This window comes from Nothoprocta perdicaria, unplaced genomic scaffold (genome assembly GCF_003342845.1).
Source record: "Nothoprocta perdicaria isolate Ctin4 unplaced genomic scaffold, notPer1 scaffold_16, whole genome shotgun sequence".
Lineage (NCBI taxonomy): Eukaryota > Metazoa > Chordata > Aves > Tinamiformes > Tinamidae > Nothoprocta > Nothoprocta perdicaria.
The window spans coordinates 7028189-7050404 of record NW_020454760.1 but is presented as its reverse complement, the minus strand read 5'-3'; the positions used below and the strand labels follow the sequence as shown (position 1 = coordinate 7050404).

The following is a 22216-nucleotide window of genomic DNA, read 5'->3' as shown; positions in this document are numbered from 1 at the left end:
TGGACACTGAGCTCTATAGTGCTCAGCTACGGACACTGAACTCTATAGTGCTCCAGCAACAGATACTGAGCTCTACAGTGCTCCAGCTACGGACACTGAGCACAAAAGGTGCTCCGGCAGCACCTGGAAATCCCCCCCAAGGTTTCCTGGCGGGAAAGCAGCACGCTACTTGTTTCCCGTGCAGCCGAGGGAAGCCGTGTGGGGAGCGCGCGGGCGCCTGTGCAGGAGCAGCTGCACTTGCACCCAGTGCTCACCTGGGGGCCCGGCGAGGGCAGCCCGCCCAGGTAGATGGGTGGCTGAATGCCGGCGGCAGAGCTTGCTCCCAGTCTTCCGTGCTGGGCCCTGAGCCCATCGACGACGAGGCGGATGCTCTTCCCATGCCTGCTGAACGCCACCTTTGCAGGGAGCAGACATAACAGAATGAGAATCCCAAGGCGAGGGAAGGACACCGGAGCTCGTGCTCCGAAGAGCAGAAGGGGCTTTCAGAAAAATTCATCGGACGCAGTAGAGCTTTAAAGCAAGAATACACTTTTCTGCCTAGTCTGAAACAAGCAAAACAGGAACTGGAAGCAGATAAACAAAATGCTTCCATCAAATAACAAGATGGCAGGAGCACCTTGCACCTCCTCCATCAATCAGCCTCCCAGGGATCCGTTCTGGTCACTCTGGCCACAGTCTATGACTGGGATAACTGTGTGAGCTCTGGGGGTGACACAAAATCAGAGCACTGCCTGCTACACCTGCATCTCCCCACTCCACGGGCATCTTAATGAGCCCTTCTGGAGAACTTTTCTTTAACAAAGTATTCCTGAAATATTTAAGCTGAAAATAACATGTTAGGACCTTAAGTCACTGTGAGCCCTCTCCCAAGATAGCTGCGAGCCACATGGAAATTCAGCCTCATGGATTAATTCCAGGTGCCCCCAAGGAACAGTTTTGCTCCTTCCTGCCCTGCCCAGCAGCTTTGGAAGGGAGGTGGCTGTGCCTGCTGAATGCTGGTGGTGGCCAACCGTGCTTGCCATGCCACGTTACTTACAGTGTGCCACTGACCATCGTTGTATTTGGCATCGGTTTTGATTTTGAAGCGTTTTCCTCCGGAAACAAGGGAAAAGACAAAACGTCCTTTGGAAATGTGGAGAGCCAGGTAAGAGTTCTCAAATCTCTCCTCCACAAAAAACACTAATCCTCTTGATGATCGAGTCCGCACATCTACAGAAAAATGCAACCTATAGGGGCAAGAAAGCACACTCAAATGCAGGTCTATTTTGTAAATTGCTGTACCTTTCTGCTCTTCAGAAAAATGCCAGGGAAGCTCCCTCCACTTGGAAAATGCAGAATAGCTTTTGGGTAGAATCACTGTTCTACATTCTTTCAGTTCCTACATGTGGATGAAAGTTGGCATGTTCAGATTCAGGACTTGGCATCAGTACGTAGTGCAGCTGTCGATCCCATCAAAGTCAATCATACTGCTTTTGTTTGGGGAAATGTTAACTAAGAAAAACCTGAATCTTTAGAACCATCCTTCTGTTCCACCCAAAGACATCAGCAAGAAGAACATGTAGCTCTTAGCCCAAAGATTCAGGCAGTGTTGAAGAACCAAGTGAGGCAAACAGAGAAAATTTGTATTACCTGTCTGAAGGGTACACTGGCGAAAAGGTGTATGACACAAAACTGTTGGGAGTGTTTCCAAACAGATAGGCTCCACTATTGACCTTTAACTGAGTGACATTAGACAAGACCGAGCTTTGCTGGTCCTGCTGCAGCTCAGCGTCCATCAGATAACCAAGGTATTTTTCATTCTGCAATGTGAGACAGAAGTGAAGTTTCTTAGTCCTGTAAACCATGGCTGTGCAGACAAAGCCTCAGTATCTATATGGAGAAGAGGAGACTGTAAAAATAAACATACCTTGAGCATCTTAAATGTGATGGAACTATTGAGTTCTTGCAGCAGCCTTGGTTCAGGGTTCAGGTACTGGTGGCAGGCTCCGAGCGCCACGCCGCTCTTCCTGGTGTAGTCAACTAGATTTTGAACCGCCGGGAGCTGCCCTGCCCTGCAAAGGTAAGAGCAGCACGTGCTGTAACCCACTTCAACAGACTCAGCAGCACACTGTACAACTGTTCTCTGTACAACAGAGATTTCTCAGTCACCCGATGCTGAAGGACCAATTTTCCCCTCCTCCATATTACAGCTGATTTCAGTTTTTCTTCAAAATATTTTTTTAGGTTGGCTTGGGTAAAAAGCCTATTGCCATTGAGAAAAGGGGAAAGAATGACAGCAGCCTTGGCTGAGTAAGATTCTGGATATGACCACAAAATTTTGTGGTTAATACAGGAACAGACAGCGCAGATCAAGGAAAAAATAATAATAAAAAGAGACATCAAGGCCTGCTCACTCAACCACTCCCTCCTCACTCAGATGTTCTGCTGAGCTTTGCCAAGGGACAAAGTCTATCCCACCTTGATATGCAGCTCTGCTATTAGAGCCAGATTATCAGAAAGACTGTTGAAACCAACTGCCAATGTGTAGAAAGAATTTGTGTATCAGTTTGTAGGGCTTACAGAGTATGTTTAATCAGTAAGCTATAATATACCTCACAACAGAGAAAAATCAATGAAGCTCCTTGCCCCTTGTTTTCTCTAAGATTTGGGAGCAGAATCCAGTTTCCTGAATACATTTCAGTTCTCCACTCACTTGATCGCACTAGCGATGGTATAAATTGTCCACCTAAAAATTTTCATTTTTATATTGAAAATAACTCTCCAAGTTCGGCTTTTGACAGGGAGGTTATCTGCTGTCTTGCAGAGTCTTGTTCAAACTTCAAAGAAGATTTAACCAAATCAAAAGGCATTCCTTTTGGTAAAACCACATGTGTACAAACATTCATCAAACATGTGATGAATGCTCAAACACTGATGAACAGCTGAAAAAGTCCCACTGGGAGAACACTTGTAATTGAAAGAATGCTTTTATTTAAACAATACTTTTATGTCAAATTTCTCTCCTAAATGTCACATGTAAGATACCTCTAATAACCAGATAGACACATATGAAAAAGAGAGAACATAAATCAGACATCTGCTCCCATTTCTTTGTTCTGGCCTTCTCTGTAAGCCTTGCTCACTCATTACCTGGCTCCTGGGTAGCTATAAAGACAAAATCTAGGGTGGGACATGGTCAATTCACCACACTAAGTTTATTCTTCAATTAAAAGACTATTAAAAACACATCATTCAGCCTAAAATTCCATTACATCTGAACAATGGATTTCATCATAACTTGATACTATGTGTAATCTGAATAAATCTGAATAATACTATGTGTATGTCTGAATAAAAGCCTATTTTGGGGCAGCAAAATTATGTTTTAATGAAGGCTTCATGTATATGAAAGAAAAGCAATTTAGGAAAAAGCAATCTTTATATGATCAAAAACGAAAGCAGATCAAAATGCCTGAAACTGAAGATCTTTCTAGGCCAAATACCTTTCTATAAAGACGTTTGAGATGCAACCTTCAAAATCATCTCCTCCAAATCTTATAGGCTGGGCTAATGGCTGTCGTCCTGAATAGCCAACAGTCTTTGACACAGGCTCATCATCCACCAGCAGTCTTAGTCTGAAACAAGGTGAATACAGATAAGCATGAAATCCAAAGAAGAGTTATGCACCTGAATGAAAGAATGAGAAAAGAAGTATTTGAGAGGTGTCCCCCTGTTACATTCTAATAATGCAATGGAATTGCCTTATTTCTGGAATTTTTACGTCACTATGTGCTTCCTGACTTCCGTGAGAATCACCCTGCTTCTCACTGGGAGATATTTAGCAAAGCTAAAGCTAGCCCTTCAGTGCTAGGGTTATGATCTCACAGAAATTCAATAAAAATCTCCCACTGCCAGTGATGGGAGAGATTTCATTGTGTGCATCAAAATGCAAAATGTTAGCAACAGCTACTACGGAAAATATTAAAAATTATAATTAGCCTAAATTAGAGACAATCTCTGAAAACCTTCTTCTTGAGCAAGCAGTTTTATTTTATATGATCCTCAAAAATCAGCATGATTTAGAAGCTTTTCTGGAAATTTTATTTAACTCCTGAGAAGAAAGACAATTATTACCCTCTTCTCTGGGCCTCTAACCACCTGTGCTGGGTAGATTTATACCTCGCGATGACACATTTAAAGGCTAAGGGAACAGAAAGAGCTCCAAAGCTCAGGCTTGTCAAGCAGAAAAAACCCACAGTATATACAGAAAGACATCCATATTGAGGCACAGCTGAAATTTAGTAGGTAAGCATGCAAATTCACAGACCAAATATCTCCTTTTGCCTCATTATTTCATTCTCCTTTCTTAGCACAGGCCATTTTTAGCTGTGTACCCAAAGAAAAAGCCACACAAAATCTTAATCTTTCTCCAGCTACAAGATTAAAGAATCAGATACAGAACTGAACTCACATGTCATCATTTTTTATGACTGTCACATAATGCATCGACCCATCTTCATACTTCTTGTCCAGTTTGTTTTCTGTTTCTCCCATCCTTACCACTACAGAGCCAGGTCTCAGGAAGACGAGAAGACTATTAGGCTAAAAAAAGAATCCCACAGAATGATCAATAAATGCAAGTTCCTTCAGTTCTCCCTGATATTGCCATTAATACAGCTCTCAGTGCTAAGAACAGGGGTAATATGTCTTGCTTCTGGGTTGTCTGTATCTTACATTGCTTGTGGAAATATATCAACCTACCCTAAAAACACATTTCTTGGGTAATCTACTACCAGCCTTTACTCCCATTCTTTACAAATTGCATAGTGCCTGTTTTAGAATACTCCTGCACGCTGAAGGCCAGATAGGTATTTACACTTCTTGTTTAAATCATCCTTACAAAGAGCAGAGGATTCGACTCTCCACTTCTCCGATGGCTGATCTGCACTCGCTCCTTATCATCAGCTCCTGCAGCTAGCAGGAGTGGGCTTGTGATTGAACCCAAGGAAACAGAGCCCAAATCAGCCCTTTCCCACTGAATATTTGATCATAGTAATATTTTGGACAGAAAGGCAGTTTTTCCCTCAGAAAAACTTCCAGAGAACTTTATTAAGTAACACTGCTGATACTGGGATGATGGTGTAATGGGGCAGGCACTGCTTCTTTACAGAAGGCTCAAATTCAAAGCTCTGTTTCTCATAAAACAAAGTATGACGGGGAAGAAATTTTTGGGAAGAAATTATCAGGCTATTTCTTTGCTCTGTTATATGCAAGATGCCATTTTCAAAAGACTTATTTGTGATGCCAACGCTGACACGGTCACAATTGTATATGACTGATTAAAAAACAAAACACAAACACATATTCTAAGGTAAACAGGATTCATACTCATACACTGTAATTTAAGAGTGTTCCAGTTGACGTCACAGTGCGAAAGCCAAAGCTGACTTGGAAATCTCTGGGAAATGGGAATCCTGTTGAACTCAGGCTCAGGGTTCCCTCTCTGGAGAAAGCTGCAGATCTGACAATCTGAAAAAGAGGTCAGAGTGAGAGCTCGCAGTGATTTTCCTTTTAGTGTGAAGAAATGACAACATAGGACAATAACTGCCTTACTCAATTTAACATAAACGTGCTTGATTCCAGCCAAAACCAAATAGAAAGTAATCTGAAAGTTCAGTATTTTAGTACAGACAGATTAACTGAATTGGTTTCACTGGAATTACCTATCATCTGAGAAACTCTAAAGGCAGAAGAGGTCTGCTGAATATAATACATTGCTTGACTTTACTGTTTGCACTGACAGGACAGTTTTATAAGTTTTCACACTCAGAAGCACCCAAGTGAGCAGCTGGAGAAATACTTTGTAGGTACAGCGATGTGAAGAGGAACATGCATATTTGAAGCTGTGGGGTCCTGGCACAGAGTATGCCTGGATCCTTTTCAACAAAATGCTTTCTAATGCATGGCAAGTTATACAGATATGAACAGAGAATGAAGGCCAGATCTTCAGCACAGGGAAAGAGCCTGCAATGAAACTGCTGTGTGAAAGGTTTGGAGATCACAGAAGGAAAACAAATGAACACAAAGTTTCTGTGCAATGCTATAATGGGGCAAATGCAGTTGTGCACCATGTAAACAGCAGCAAATAGAAGCAGAAGGGTTATTTTCATCTCCACACAATACTTGTTAAGCCAACAATGAAATATATTCTCCCATGGTAGACTATGCACTTGAAAAAAAGTACCCAAGTGGATTCTCTTTTCTTTCTTATTTTCATACTAACCTGTGGCTCTTCATTATCACCACACGTTAACCAAACATAAGTTATGACCTCATGTAAGTAAAATAAGGTTTTATAGACAAATCAGACTCTACGATCTAGTGATCACTTTTGAGCATGAATTTTATACCTTGCAAAATTTTTAAAAGCAGTTATGTTAGTTACCTTCCAGTCATCTGAACATTTCTTGCTGACACCAACGGTCTCATCAAAAATAACAGATGCAGTTCTAGGGTTTTTAACGTTCTTCATGCAGCCCCGGAATGGAGGTGTAGATATATTAAAGCTGGTTTCAGGGAGTGCAGGAGAAAGAAAGAATTCATTAGCCTGCTCTTGCAAAGTATTCACCAATATAATAGCCCATAAATGTTGTCAGTAAAATAAGAAATAGAAAAATAGAACAAAAGCAATCATTATTGCACACATGTGCTTAACACTGATCAAAATCTTTCCTCAGGGCACACTCCAACAAAGAACTCAACACTAGCCCAAAATCAGAGATTATGATCACGTATTATGAACAGGTATTTTCAAATCACATAAGACACACACTATGCAATTTGAAAAAAAAGGTACCCAAGGAAAGAATTCAGATGAATGCCCCATAAAAAAGGCTGTATGTTACAGTCCTTTTGTAGCAACTCACCGTTCCCGGAGAGAAGATGGAATTCCACCCAGGTAGTATTTAGTGAAACTGAAGACTCTCGTATTGACACTAATACCAGGACTGACATGAACAGCATTGTTACTTCTGATAATCACCAAACTAATCTGAAATAGATGAATAATGAGAATTACTTCATTTACAGACCTTAAGTTTTGAATAGCTGTAATGGACAAAAGCACTTTGCAAAACTTTGGCATTTTAGCCAAACAAATGTCAGAAGAAAACACTCTAAGGTGAGTTTTTATTCTTCTTAGGGAGACTGCCCTAAAAATACACCTCACCTACCATCCACAGGTTGCCTTCTATTTGCAGTTGAAGATTGAGGAGCTGAGACCTGCTACAAAGAGTAGATCAGTCAACTGACTGGAGGTGACTTGCCCCAATACAGCATAAAGACTCCTTTCAGCAGGCCCTGCAACTTCTGCTATGTAGCTGAAGATGTGGGAAGGGGAGAAGGGAGAAGGAATCCAAACCACCACCAAAGGTTTTAACCAAGTCCTTAAAATTTCACTTTGTAGCACAATGAAACAGCTGGACTGAAGCTAAGCAGACAAAACAGAAACATTACAAAAACTAATCTCCATAAGGATCAGGCTGCCCTGAAAAAATAAACCTTTAGCTGCTAAAACCACTTACCTTCATACTAAAATAATGTGGATACTTACAATGAACACAGCACTTTCTTAATAAAGCAATGCTCTCACAAAGGCTTTTTTCTCTTATGGCTATTCATAAAAATCAAATGTGCTCACAGGAATGCATGAGAGTAGACAGCCTGCAGATTCATTTTCAAGATCAAACTAATCCTTAGTTTCAGCTAATGTGTATTTTCACAAGTGATGGTCATTCTATTGTTTGGAAGGACATACTTGTTTATATGTTCCATCATTTACAGTCGCGTTGTTTTCTATTTCCTTTGGAGGCTCGGTGCCAATTTTGTATCTAAAAACAGGATGACCATTTTTAATGAGTATGCTGATGAACTGGTCCTGCAGTAAGAACAAAATCACAAACAAAAATTAAACTGTGCAACATTTCATGCATATTTCATTGTCATGTGAATTAATGAAGCTATCTAGTTATTTCAGTAAAGCTTAGAACTTATATTAGTCACTGTAATTACTTTTGTGAATAAACATAAGTTGTCCAAGACTAAAAGACTTTTTCTTATTTAAAGATGCCCATCTATCTTTTACAGTACTAAGAAATTATTAGTACATGTTAACAGTGATTGTAAACATTCTTAAAATATTGCCAGATAAGTAGTACCATTGCTGTATTTTGACCAGCTTTAACCACTTTCTAAACTCTTTCTTACTGTGCTACCAAGCACATCAAGATTTGGGAAGGAGGAGGTAATCCCATTTTTGGAGAATTTCAATATTTCAGAATTGATCTGATTTAAATTACAAAATGAAATCTCTCAAATTAAATTAAAAGAAAAAAAAAAAAAAAAAAGGTTCCAACTGCATGTGAGGAAGAGCTTCTTTCCTATGAGGGTGACAGAGCCCTGGCACAGGCTGCCCAAGGAGGCTGTGGAGTCTCCTTCTCTGGAGATCTTCCAAACCCACCTGGATGCCGCCCTGTGCCCCGTGCTCTGGGTGTCCCTGCTGGAGCAGGGGGTTGGACTAGCTGATCTCTAGAGGTCCCTTCCAACCTCAACCAGTCTGTGATTTTGTGATGCTGTGAAATTCTGAATTCTCTGAACAGTCTAATGGAGGAACTACCTGGAACGATATTTTCTCAGCTATAACAGCTATAAAACATACAGCAGAATATACTTACCTGTAACACAGACCAACATAACAGTTTCAATAAACTTTATCACAGTTATTACTTAATCTAGCATGTTCTCAATTAAGTGACGTTTTTTAAAAAAATTCTTGTACCACCGAACACCACAGAGTCATTCCATGAGTTACCTCATTTGCTGCAAAAAACACGAGCCCTTCATCTGCAGTGGTCTGAATCGTCTGCTCATAGCGTGCTGTCATGTAAGCGTTTGTTTCCTTAGATGAGACACTGGCATAACCAGTGCCCTCGAAATAGCTTTGGTCAGACTCTTCTTTATACCTGTAGCAACGTCACAGACAAGATTATATAAGAGCAAAAACTCCCTCTACATGGACTTACTGTCATCATCATTTATAAAAAACTTCAGCTAAAGCATTTGGAACGATGCCACAACCAGACCAATTCTGATCTAACCCGTGTGAAGAGAAAGCCTTCCACTGGGGCCTGTTGGATTTGCCTATGGTCTTCACAGCAGAAAAGAATTTAAATTTTTAGTGCCTGAGTTTTTCCACTTAATATAATATTTAGTCTAAAAAGAAGCTGGATATATTAGTCCATGGATTAGGGGCTTAAACTTTTGTCTGGATATTAAAAATCTTGGCCATTGGATTGAGATTGCCATAGACAGGAATGTTGTCAACACCGCAGGTTTTCTCTAGGAAATGTATTTCATGATCAAGAGTTAGAGAAAAATCACTAGTTCTGCTGTAGTGCTTATTCTCCTGGATGTGAAGAAACAAGAATTCCTGATGATAAAATAACAGAACTGTGAATTTCTTAGTGTAAAACACTCCTGTGTTTATATCATACCTTCTGCATGGTTGCACTTCAGTGGTATTGAGATTAAATGTCCTCTTGAAGTTGTACAGGCTGATAATATTCTCATTTAGGCTGTCTAATTCAATGCAGCCTTCATAATGAGGATAGTCTAGCTTTTGTGGAGGCTGCAAAAATAGCGTCATTAAAAACATACTGTTAGCATCAGCTGAAAAAAAATTATATTGATATGTAACTTATCATACCTTCTGCAAATTTCAATAAGACACAGAATATGATATTCTAAATTAGCATAAAGTTATTGTTTGGATATAATATCCAAATTGTCCAACAGCACCCAGGGGTGCTACAGCACAAGTTATACAGGGTCATGTATGGCATCAGATGAAGAAAACATTATGCTCCCTTTGTGCTCTAGCAGCCTGCAAGCCAGGCAGCTTCTGTAGGACAGAGCATCTTCTTCCTCCCGCTTCGTTCCTGCTTGCATGGATAAACTTTCATGCAGGCAAGAGCACAGCCTGGCACCCCACCTTTGAAAGACTGCTAGTTACAGTCTTAATTGTAAGAACAACAAAATAATCAATACTGAAATGTTTTTACAAAGACTAAGCAATTCTTTTTACCCTAAAATCTGGTGGGTATCCTCCAACATAAAAGACAGTATTGTTGGGATCAAGGTTTAGGAGAGTGTGACTGTCTCCACTGTTCCCATCCAAAGGCTTTTCATTTTCTGGAGAAGTTGATGTAGCCGCTTTGATGTAATTCAGCCTCATATACTGGTAAATCCTAAAATGAAAACAGAAAGGCAAAATGATAACATTTCATTAAAAAAGATGTTCTTAACAGGTTCTGTAAGAGTGCATCTCTTGGGTACCGTGCCTCTGTTACCTTTCCAACTTGACTTGATCCAGAATGGCTTCCTCGGAGTTGCTCTCGGTCACCAGCGGCTCCACATCTATCTCTGCTTCGTTGCCTCCCAGGTTGTAGACACAGGTGAGGCGACCACGCTTCAGGGCCATGCCAAGGTAGTTCTGGGAAGCCTGGGAACAGCCAAGCAAATCAGCACTAATGAAGGGATTCGTGTGATGATTCTCAGAGATAATGTCATGCTGTGAATGAGTCACAAGAAGCCCACTCCCCTAACACATAGAGCACTGTGATCAGATTTTCATTAAGTTCATCATTTCTACTTCTGGGAAGAATAAATTGCAGTCCCCTGTCTTCTACTGATTCAGTGAATGTATTTATAATTTAACTATAATTTAATTATAATTAATATAATTATAACTTTTATAATTAATAGTTAAAATAACTTCCACTTTTACAACATCTTTCAGCTAAAATCATGAATATGTGACATACTTACTAAAAATATAGACTAAACAATCCTTAGAAATAAGGATTAGAAATAAAAAGAAAATAAAGAAATAAAATCTTAGAAATAAAAAGAACATTAGAAGGAAAACACTGTCAAGTGCAATGGCTCCTACTGAAATGACTAGAAACATTTATTTCCCGCCCAAAATTGTGTTTTATTTCTTCAACACACCATCTTTCCCAAGGGAAAAAAAAAAAAGATCTCTATCAATACGGATCCTGGCCAGATGTCCAGGGGAGAAAAAGGGTGAAATCCAGTGTAGAGTAACTACCTTTAAACAGCTGACAATATATGTGTAAGACTCATTATGGACATGAGACATATAAATACACAATTAGGCATCTCTTTTGCAGGAAAAAAAATGAAATGTTTGTTATGAAATGAAAAAAAATGAAATGTTTGCTGAAGAAATACAGACTGTTATGGCAAGAATATAGGAATATATGATGATATCCATAACTGAGAAGTAACTTCTGAAGCACCAAAACAATACGCTATCGAAGAGGAAAATAGTTATTCACCCAACAAGTAACTTTGCCAGTGGAGGAATGAAGTGCTCTTAAATTACTTCTTCCCCAACATAATGGCTATCATAAAAAAAAAAAAAAAAATTAGGCTAATGGTAGCTACAAACCTCAAACAAAAGAAACTGTGTCCCATTTATTTCTCAAAGAATGTTACTCGTTTTAAAAGCTGTATTAGGTTGCAAAATATACCTACATCTTTATTACCCAGGTACAGGACAAACATATTTGGTGCCCTCTGGAGGATATCCGATCTTTTCTGAGGTCTTTGGAGGAAGAAAGACAGGGAAGTATAGCCTCTCAAATCTTCAAGGTTCCTTGGAGGTCGAACTTCTACCCCAGAGCTGCCATTGAACCTCATGGGAATGGCAATCTATTCAGAAAAGAAAAAAACATTGAAGTTAAAAGTAGCTGCTGCAGGTATTTCTGCTTATCTCTGTGTAGCCTGAATGAATGGCTCTGTTCCTATCAAATAACAGAACTAGGATTTAGGATGGATAAAATGGTATTATCGACACTTAGAACTTACACAGCACCTCTTTCCTTCAGCATTTGGGAGTCAACCCTTACTGCTCCTGTGCCAGGTAATGGTTATGTTTGCTGAACACCGAGGCAGGATGTGCCTGGCAGCTCGGAAGAGCAGACCTGCAAACACCTTACACATCTGTTTGCACATCTGTACGTGCCACTTAGCCGGGCTTGACTGCTGGAAACTAAAAGGCACCACTATCAATACAGACATCTTTTATTACAGCTATTTACACCAGGGTCCAGACTCGTGTCATTCATTACAAGGCTACTTGTGCTTACCTCAAGGATGATCCTGCTACTACCTGAGACCACCATCCCTTGAGCAACTACTGCAGCTGCTCAAATGGAAAAAGAGCACTTGAACAAGAATATTTCAGCTGATTTCTAATGTGGGGAGGCATACAGAGACACCAGAGCCAGCAGCACAAGCGTGCACAGCTTTTTAGGATGTGTCAGGTGTCCCTAAATCATGCGCTGGTGGAGAACCTGCCTCTGAGCTACAGAGCTGATTCTACCCCTGCTGCCAAAGGAAAGTCACCACAATGTATCTTGGAAGGAAAGATACTATGTGCAAATAGGGATTTTAGAGACAATCTGGGGAAAAGAACTACAGGATAAAGGAAGGAAGCTCGATGATACTGTATCCATTCTGTTATATATTGATTATTGTATTTCCCATCTTCATAGCTGCTCTAAGTGTTGGGTGCTGCTATTGGGTTGAATTTATGTCCTGTCTTTCATTCACATTTTAATAATGTGACTTAGAAAGAGGCATTTATAAAAGCACTGCTGTGTACCCATCCCACTGAGGTCTATCATGATGGGACAGTTCAGGACAGTGTTCAGGACAGACCTTGTTTGCAGCATCTCTTGCCTGCTGAATAAGCTCTCTTATGCGATTTACGTTCTCAGAGATGTTGTTCATTGGCGTTAGCTGTTGGTTAATGCTCTCAATCTTGCTGAATAGATCTGGAAGTGTGTTTGTCAATATCGTTACTGAAATGAAAGAAAAAACATTATTGAGTGCAAAAAGGAGGAGGAAAATGGATGTGAAATATGAGCTATGATTACAAAATCATAATGACACAACAGATAGGATTACATGGTTATCACAAAAGCAGTGACTGCAGAACCGTTTTTATTAGTTCCACAGTACTATGGATTTCCCATTGAAATGAGCAGCTTACACAGTAGATAAAATATTCCTGGAATATGTGACCAGAGGTATTTGTGAAAGCAGACAAAATTAGCAGTTCCAAAAAGGATCAGAAAGGTTCCACAAATAGCTACTAAATAAGAGAGACATGAATGTTTCCTTTAAAAGCACTACCAGACCTAAAAATAGACCTAATATTTAGATAAATAAAACAGCAGGGACGATTGATGACATGCAGTGCCAGCTGTTACAATTATCTTGTTTATTCAGAATGTTTTATCTTTCTTGAACTTATCACCTACAGCTACTAAAAAGATGAAAAAAAGATACATGTAAGTGATTTGGCTTTGTAATTGCCCCTTGTTTTGTATTTTTCGTGGTTTTTGTTGCTAATTGATGCTAAGGGTGGAATCCACTTAATTTCAGCCAACAACCTAATCACCTAGGCCTTTGCTGTTCTCAGTGTACTAGAAAATAAGATCTCAGAGGCAAACCATGATATTAAATGCAAACTCATATCTCAGCATGGCCTGCATTAACTTCTGCAGGCCCTTCTCTTTTCCCTGGCAATAAAGGAAGCTCAGATAATGAGAACAGGCTCCATGCCTGATTTGTAGGTGACTAAAATTAGAGACGACCATTCTTGCTGCTGTACTTTTAGGTTCACCTAAAAATGCTTTGACAGGTGTCAGAGCGAGCCCTTGCAGCAGCGCCTACAGCACCCACCTGAACTGTTTGCCTCCATCAACAGCTTCCTGAAGTCAGCACTCTGGGTGCTTCCATAGGTACCCTTCATTTCTTCCACATCTGCTTGAATTGGGAGCAATTCACTTAATACACTAGTCGTGACATCCTTGGCATTTTTCACCATGCTCTTTGCCTCGGTGATCTTGCTGTCGATGTCGTCTGAAACGCACACAAACACACGTGCAGATTCCAGTGGGGACAGGTGAATGAGGCACAGCAAAAGTGAGCAACACGAAGTAACTGACCTCTGTTTATGCCATTGAGATTATTTTGAAGAGTGACAAGATCAATTTTTAGTTCATCCTTCTGTCCATCAACGACACCGACTCTTCGATTTATGTCTTCAAGGTTTGGACCAATAACTGCAAAACAGTAAATCCACCTCAAAAGTTTGATATAGACGTGCCACCTGTCTGATGGACAGATGCTGTGGTAGCATCAGCCTGCACAACTGAACAGATCTTGCATTGCCTCTGGGCAATGCACTGCACAAAACAAAGGCAAGGCTTGGAAGCTTTGCTGGGGAGGAATGCTGCAAAAAGGGGGCAGAGGGAACAGCTGGACACATCACCACCTTGACAGTGAGGATAACTATCATGGCAGTTTCCCATTTAATGGCTCTTTGCTTAAATGTGTGCAGAAGTGCTCGGCTGAACTGTGCAAACTGCAGCGTTTCATGAAAATCTCTAGTATTGTGACAACATTTTCTGGTTTCTTTCTGGGTACCTTTCAAGGTCTTTTCAGTCTCTTGTGCTTGATTCAAGAGTGCACTGCTGTCAGCTTTTAACCTTGCAGCTTTTCCTGATAGGTCTTCTCTCTTCACTGTCTGATAATAGAAGCATTGTACTATAAGTTTGCTTTAAGTAATTATACTAAGATCTTAAAGAATAACAAAAGATATTCCAATTCAGTTTAAAAAGATAAAAACACAATGGCTGAGATTTCATATAAAGAACAAGACCCTCCAACCACAAATACCCAGATTAATCTAAGCCTAACGCAGCCCAGAGAAATTTTTAACTTAAGCCTTTATCTTAACTTAAAGACTTTGAGAAAGCTATAATTGTGCTTGAGGCATCAGACAGCAGTTACAGATTTACAGCTGTTAGATACTACTCTCCTTCTGGAGAACTCAGGGGCATTTCCAGAGCAAAGTAAAAGAGAAGAGCTGAAACCACCTCCCGTGATGACCAGTGCTGGTTCATACAGACCTCTTATTTGCACTGGGATGGATGAGGAGTATTCACATGGACAGCCTCACCAGAGAGGCAGTAAGGAGCCGCCCTCGTGCCCAAGCAAGACCAATACAGGAACATGCAACACAGCAATTTCCTCATATAAGGGCCACAGACAAACAAGGCCTGCTAAGACACACGGGTCTTTCATTCTGGTGCCCCGCTGATAGTATAAAATATTTTAGCTAGCTGAAAAGAGCTTACCATCACTTGGCTGCTCATGGGGACTTACCAGTAAAGCGGAGTCAGCTGCACTGCCAGCCCTGTTGGCCGCTTCCTCCGCTGCTTTGATGGCGTTAATGATGTTGTCATAGGCAGTGGAGGCCTCCACAGCACAGCTGACCAACCCGTCCTGCCTGGCGCTGTTCTTTATCCTGTTGGGAACACGGGGAAAAATGCAGCCTTCTGCAAAGACCACAGACTTTGGGAAGCAACCTGAACAGATCTGAACTCGGCAATTTTTAATTCAACAGCAATACAGAAAAGGTTTATTCAGTTAGCTCTTCTATTTCATTCTGCAAAAATGTCAAATCTAGAAGTGGACCAGTAAGAAAACATTCTTTATAAGACAGGACAAGTTGGCTAGATATATTACAGGTATCCAAAGTACTTTTTAAGTGAGTAAAATAGTGAGGCACAGGGTCAGTGAACCATCTCCATCACAGCCCCCAAAATACCATTCACTTCAGAGGGGTGGTGCAGAGCACTAGGGCTTCCCGATAACTTGTGGCTGCTGACGGAGGACAGACAGAGCAGCAGGGAGACGACTTGGTCGTGCTGCTAGAAACAGTGCGATAGCTCTGAAACTGGAAATGACAGAGCAAATATCTCACACCCATTCCACCCGAGCACTGCTGCCTCCCAGTATTAGCTACCTGGTATTTGTGTGAACACTGTCTTATTAAAAGTCATACTAAAAACTATCAAAAAAGACAGTTTTTTTTTACTAAAAATTTCACAGCTGTTTGTCGTTTGGAATTTAATTTAACTTTGAGCTGGTATATGCAGCTTATATATAGTAAAGTGTAAACAACTTGCACAGGGAAAAATTAGGGTTCTGCTTGTTTTGTTTCTTCCCGATATACCATAAAAGGCTTTCAAAATCTCACTCATATTTCCAAGGTAAAGTACAAACAAAGGAGAAAGAAAACCTGAGGCTGAGTCATAGAAGAGTCATAAGTTTTTCCTGTGTTTGCCTTTCTAGAAGATTCCTTGAAGGATGACAAAACTATGGGAATGCATTAACTCATTAAATGCTCATCAGGCATTTTTGAAGACTGCCAAGATAGCATTTGCCCCAGGTATTTGTCCCAATTCATTCTGATCATAAAGATAAGAATGCAAATAACTGAAACATCACCCAAAAAAAAAAAAAAAAAAAAGGCAAAAAGCTAAATGTCACTGCATGAGGAATTTCCTTCTTGCCTTTAAAAATTCATGACGTCGTTGTAGTGCAGTAATACTAAGTTCTTGAGCCTGAGTAGTTTCCAAGAAAAACACAAGAAAAAAACCATGAAAAATAGGTAAAACAGAGAAAGACATGTTTCTGCAGAAAGGAAACTTGCAAGAAATTGCCAGGTATCATGAAGAGGCAGAAAAAGGTAAAAGCAGATTTTTTTTTCTGGCATTGCATTTGGTAATAGAAACAAGTGAAGCTACAGACATTGCAACTATGGATGTTCTGTGCAAGAATTGCTCATTTACAAGAATGGTAACATACTCATCCAACTGTTTCGCCAAGGCTTGCAGAGAGTTGGCATGCTCCTCAGCCCTCACCACCAGAGGTTCTTTGCTGGCTGATAAGGAACCATTTGTCAGCTTTTCGTTCAGATCCTTCCTTGCTCCATCAAGCTGAGCTGCCAGACTTTCATATTCCTATGGGTTTGTAAAGATAAAATTTATTCTGTGTTCATACATGCTTGATTTTGCCCTTGTCACTGCTGGTGTGCACCCGAGAAGATCAAGGGGAAAAACCAACCTTTTACAACATGCTCTGGAGTTTATTATAAATAACTGCTAGTGGTTACATTCTGCTTTTATGTCCATTATGTACAAACATAAAAACTGCCATACTGAGTAAGACCAGAAGTGTTTCCAGCACAGTGCCCTGCTTGTGGCAGTGGCTAAAGGCAAAAGCCTAGAGAGATGCACAAGAACAGCACCATCACTAACACTAAGTATTTCTCCAGCTACCTTCCCAATCTTTTGTGGCTCAGTGCTCAGATACACAATAACCCTCTCTTCTAAGAGCTTGTCCAGGCAGGCTCCTCTAAGAGCCTGAAATCTTTCTCTTCCTTCCCTTCTTGTATAGCTCAGATAAGCCTCATGTTCTGAACATGGATATGTGCTGCCCTTTACACTAACAGCAAGAGTTTCTGGCTTTAATCTTAAACAAGTTCATTTTACCTCTTTGCTCTTCTGCAATAATCCAAGTACACTGCTTGCTTGTGTCAAGGACGTTTGGGCAGAGCTCAAAATATCCAAGATGTTGCTCTGCTGGGTGTTTGTCTCGTCAATCCGTTTCTGAGGAAAAATAAAGAGTTGAATAATGTGACTGGGTCAAAAATGAAGGACAAGAAAAATCACACATTGCAGAAGGATTGCTCAAAGATACTTTTCCTATAGTCATCAGATAGCTACAGTGATCTAATGCCATCTTAATCATGATAAGAGTTAGAAAATTCAGGAATTTGCAGTAGTAACAGCAGAGTACCTCAAGACAGCTGAGAAGCAGGCGACAGAAGTCCAGTTATTAATGCCTGGAGAATGAAAAAGTAGTAACAGGCAACTCAAATGGACACATCATCTAAGCCTCTGTTCTCTCAGATTTGGAAACGGTATCAACAGCTCCCTGGTGATTACTTCTCTTTCTCAGAGGTAGGAATAATATCTTTACATGACTCCTTGCACTGATAACCTCCCCAGTAAGGCGTTCCCCTCTTAATCCCCTCATCTTAACCCCTAGAAAAGACTTGGAGGGGAAAACAAATGAAATTTCTTGGTCTAGAGCAGCCCTGAGACAGTTTACACTGCAGCTCTGGGACAGTGGCGCAGCATGAGCTCAACCAGACAAGTTATATGGGAAGATATAACTCTAGATATAACTAAGTTCCCTATGCCACGTGCTCTCGGTGTCCCTGCTAGAGAAGAGGGGTTGGACTAGGTGATCTCTAGAGGTCCCTTCCAACCTCAACCATTCTGGGATTCTGTGTAGATAAGCAAGTGTTCATCCTCTTCGAAGGGGTTTCCCTCACTGTAACATGTTGAATCTCTAACAGGGCACTGTATCAGCATCAACATATTTATGACATGTACGGATGCAACCATCTTTGAAGACAACTGTGCTTACTGATATGACACATGTGTTATACTGCCTATGCACATAAAGGCACAACTTAACTATTAAAGGTAAAGTTGAATGTAGAAATTATTTTGTCAAGCAGTTCTAGCAAACTAGAGAACTGGAGCAGGGCAAAGCAGTGGTATATTTCAGTAAACATCCAAGTCACTTAAAAGGACGGATACTGTAGCACTCTGGTATATGTTATATTATTAAAAATTTTAAAAAGTCAGAAAGAAAGCAAAATACTCTAAAAACTATGCAGTGTTCAAGAATAACAGCTTTTCTTTTCATCTTTCTGATGTGAACTTAGAAGCAGTTATGTAGAATATTAACTCCCAAATAATTTAATATTATTTAATAATAGTATTGCACACGCATTATTCACGTCTTTTAAAGTCATACACTTTAAGGACATTACTACAATATATCAGAATTTAGAATTTCACCTAGAACAAGAGGATAATAGCAAGTTACAGCAGAAGAGAATGGATAGGCAGAGACTTTTCTGATGAGATATCTCTCATCACCCCTACGTCCTTTTCACACTGTCCTAATCAACTAAAACTGCCACACTTGGAGTAGACTACATTAATAAGTGGGTTTATGTGGATTGATAGAAATAGACTTCAGGGAAAGTTTAAAGAATTTATGCCATTGGGCTTTGTAAGATCAAAAGCAGCAATAAAAACACTCCCTATCTCTTGAGATTTAACCTTCTCCCAACCCCCAAGGGCTATTACCTTAATGTCTTCCAACAGAACTCCGTTATCTCTGTTTAAATTTTCAGCCTGCTTGACTTGTCCACTGGCTTCATTCAGAGCTTCACGAAGATCAGTGAGTTTGGACTCATATTCATTCAGTGAATCCCGCACAATTCTAACAAGCCCATGATTTTCTTGGTGGTACTTTTGTAGCTCATTCTTAACATGTGCCAGTACTGCAGTATTGGAACCAGAAAGAAAAGCTTTGTTCAAAGAAGGGAACCAAAACAAACCTCCTTCATTAGGTCTAAAGATTTAGGATTAGAAAGCAGTGGTGGTGTGACGAAGCATCCTTCGCATCACTACAGCATCACTAATACCATAGCAGAGATGTTATTCTCCATCTCCCTGGCCAGAACTCACTCACCAAACTGTTGCTGCAGACACAGAGCTTACTCTTACAGAAAACATTTATTTGGCAATTTTTAAACTAAATTTTGAGTAAAGATCATCTTCTAGATATATTGAATTGTTTTTGTTTTAATATGAAACGCAATTTCAGCTACAATGTAGACACCTACATCCCAACCAGATGTTAAAGCTTTCTCTGTCATTAGCAGAGATATACATGCACTTCCAGGTCATATTTCATCTCACTGAAGGCAGAAGCCTAAACCAGGTGAAGTGAATCACATTCTTAAAAAGTGTCCATTTTGCTGCCTATACATAGGATACAGAAGAGTTGTTTACAGGTACATAACAAAATCCAAAATTAAGGAAGACAAATTTCACTCACAAAGTCCTTCACACTTCTCAGCTCTGCCCCTGCATAGGAGACTCTGTGACCCTGCTACCCTTGTTGTCTCTGCAGAGTCAGGTTACTGGCTGTCCCAGGCAAACACACGCACAGAACACACAACGGAGTAGGAGGAAAACTTCTGTTCTTCCTCATCCTTTTCTTGCATGACCCTTCTATTATTCTAATGGCTTCTTAACATGGGACTTTAAATCACATGTGTAATTTTTCTAAAATATCTTACATACTATAACACACAGAAGCACTGGGTAAGTATATATAATCGGCTACATTTTTAGTGATATTCCTCTAATAAGATTAAAGAGGGCTGTACTGGGTTTCTTTCTCGGTTTCTTTCATAACAAAATAGAAAGGCCTTTAAATCCCCTACAAAATGACTAGTTGAGTTTTGACTAACAATTACTACAAATCCAGCAAAATTTTTCAAAATGTTCCTCCCCAAACAGTCAATAAAGGTTCGGATTTAGGACTAAGAGCCTGATCTAAGAGCCACAGGCAGAAGCTGGGAGCACAAGTGCTTACACAGCTGAGCTTCTCTTCTCTCCTGCTCTGCATCTGCCTGCAGTTGGCCAAAGTTGTGGTTTCGCATCTCTGCCATCATGCGCTGGGCATCAGCCAGTTCTTTGGCAGCGTCCCCCAGGGGCAAATTGTTACTTTCTGCATTGGTACCAGCTATTTGTTCCAGGAGCACTGAAAAAAAGAGAAGTCAAAAGAAGTCAAAGAGAGGATGCACTTAAGCCTGTGCAATAGAGACAAATCACAGAGCTGCCCTCCACTGTGAGAAGGACATGCCTGTTCTTGAATTCACTAATGAATTTTGTGTTATTTATACAAATCTGAAAAGTACCTTGTGTCACACCACCAAAGTCAGTAACATAAAATCGGGCTTGAAGTTTGTCCAAAATTATTAAATTCCCAGCAATATTTTTAAGTATTTCAAATACCCTATATTAGCAATGCAGGCTAAAGTTGGGATAGTCAAACACAGCTTATAAACTGCCCTTTGAAAAAGCACCTCTATCCCTATGCAATATATAGGGAGGACTGGCACTTAAATTTGCATTGTATTTAAGATTGAATTCCACAGCTATGTCTAACTTTTCATTTTATGAAGCTGTTTCTGAAAAACATCTCACGATTCCTTAAGAATATTTTAAGCAGACTGTAAAGCAAAACATACTGGAAATCTTTGGAACCATTTTACCTTTTATGTTATTGACAACTATTTGTATTCTTGAAACCAAATCCTTTCCCTTCTGATTAGTTTCACCAAAATTATTGAATAATCTCTCTGCTGTTTTGTAGTTCATTTCAGCCTAGCAAGAGAAAAAAAGGCAAATGTGTTAAAGATATCTGGATTAAAAAAATAATGTTAAGAGAGATTTACTTTTTAACTAATTTAGCAAGTCACCTTTTCTTGGAGAGCATTTACATCACGATTCAGATTAATGAAGTCTGTCTCCATCTCATCTACCTTTGAACCTTGATTACGAACAACAGAACGGTAATTGTCCAATAAAACCTGAAATGTAAATAAAAAGAATTTCAGTAAATCATCCAAACACAGGAGCTAATGAGAAAAAATCGGTGGCTTAGATCTTTACCCTAAGTAAGTAAAGACAATGTTACTAACTTTATAGCTTATCATCTTATCAGCTGACTCTTTGTTTCTCTACGTTCATCAAGTGCTGTTCCAATTAAGGAAAATTGATTTAGTGTTTGCAGTAAGGCAGAGGCATGAAGTGCTGGAAAGAAATGGGGCTATAGGGAACCCTCAAAGATGGAGCTTTCATGTTGAGTAGGCCTAAGGAAAAGCAGAGATGCTCATTCTCCTCCAGGGCACAAGGTGGAACTAATAACTTTCTGCCATCAGGTGGAGCCCAGTACTGTCCAGATTCAGTACTGGAAACAGGAGCTTCATCAATGTCTGCCTGCGAGCTGACAAAAAGGGCATAATTCCCAGGTTCAGCTCCTGCATGCTGCATCTGAAACCAGTGCAAGGCTGCTCTTCTTGTGTGTCTGTACCTTTAAGTCCTTGATGCGTGTCTCCAAGCCCCTCATCTGCTCCAGTGTGTGGGAGCTCGCACGGACGTTCTGCAGCTGAGACTTAATCAGCTGGAGCTCATCACCTATTGTGCTCAAATCCTTGAGCAGTGTAATTACACAGCTATCGCAGGCTGCAAGCAAAGGGCACAAACAAAGGGAAACAATACATGTTATTGAGATTTTGCAGAGAACAATCCTCGGAGTGCATTGATAAATAAGATGCAATGGAAACTTTTTGATG

At 40.2% G+C, this 22216-nt stretch overlaps 1 protein-coding gene across 1 annotated transcript in view; it reads right to left on the bottom strand.

Annotated features, from left to right (window-relative positions):
• The window catches only part of LAMA3 (laminin subunit alpha 3), a 105729-nt gene that overhangs the window by 3697 nt on the left and 79816 nt on the right, over nt 1-22216 (bottom strand). Inside the window, exons 41-67 of the mRNA XM_026035508.1 lie at nt 21955-22106; nt 21341-21451; nt 21134-21245; nt 20452-20619; nt 19152-19348; nt 17475-17591; nt 16789-16943; nt 15301-15442; nt 14560-14659; nt 14079-14195; nt 13813-13992; nt 12784-12926; nt 11596-11772; nt 10386-10537; nt 10121-10283; nt 9531-9664; nt 8849-8999; nt 7796-7915; nt 6906-7030; nt 6425-6545; nt 5374-5508; nt 4451-4581; nt 3483-3614; nt 1907-2051; nt 1630-1799; nt 1037-1226; nt 255-395 (exon numbers count right to left, since the gene is read on the bottom strand). Coding sequence (XP_025891293.1) covers nt 255-395; nt 1037-1226; nt 1630-1799; nt 1907-2051; nt 3483-3614; nt 4451-4581; nt 5374-5508; nt 6425-6545; nt 6906-7030; nt 7796-7915; nt 8849-8999; nt 9531-9664; nt 10121-10283; nt 10386-10537; nt 11596-11772; nt 12784-12926; nt 13813-13992; nt 14079-14195; nt 14560-14659; nt 15301-15442; nt 16789-16943; nt 17475-17591; nt 19152-19348; nt 20452-20619; nt 21134-21245; nt 21341-21451; nt 21955-22106 — 3881 coding nt within the window. The remainder of the gene's footprint in view (nt 1-254; nt 396-1036; nt 1227-1629; nt 1800-1906; nt 2052-3482; nt 3615-4450; nt 4582-5373; nt 5509-6424; nt 6546-6905; nt 7031-7795; nt 7916-8848; nt 9000-9530; nt 9665-10120; nt 10284-10385; nt 10538-11595; nt 11773-12783; nt 12927-13812; nt 13993-14078; nt 14196-14559; nt 14660-15300; nt 15443-16788; nt 16944-17474; nt 17592-19151; nt 19349-20451; nt 20620-21133; nt 21246-21340; nt 21452-21954; nt 22107-22216) is intronic.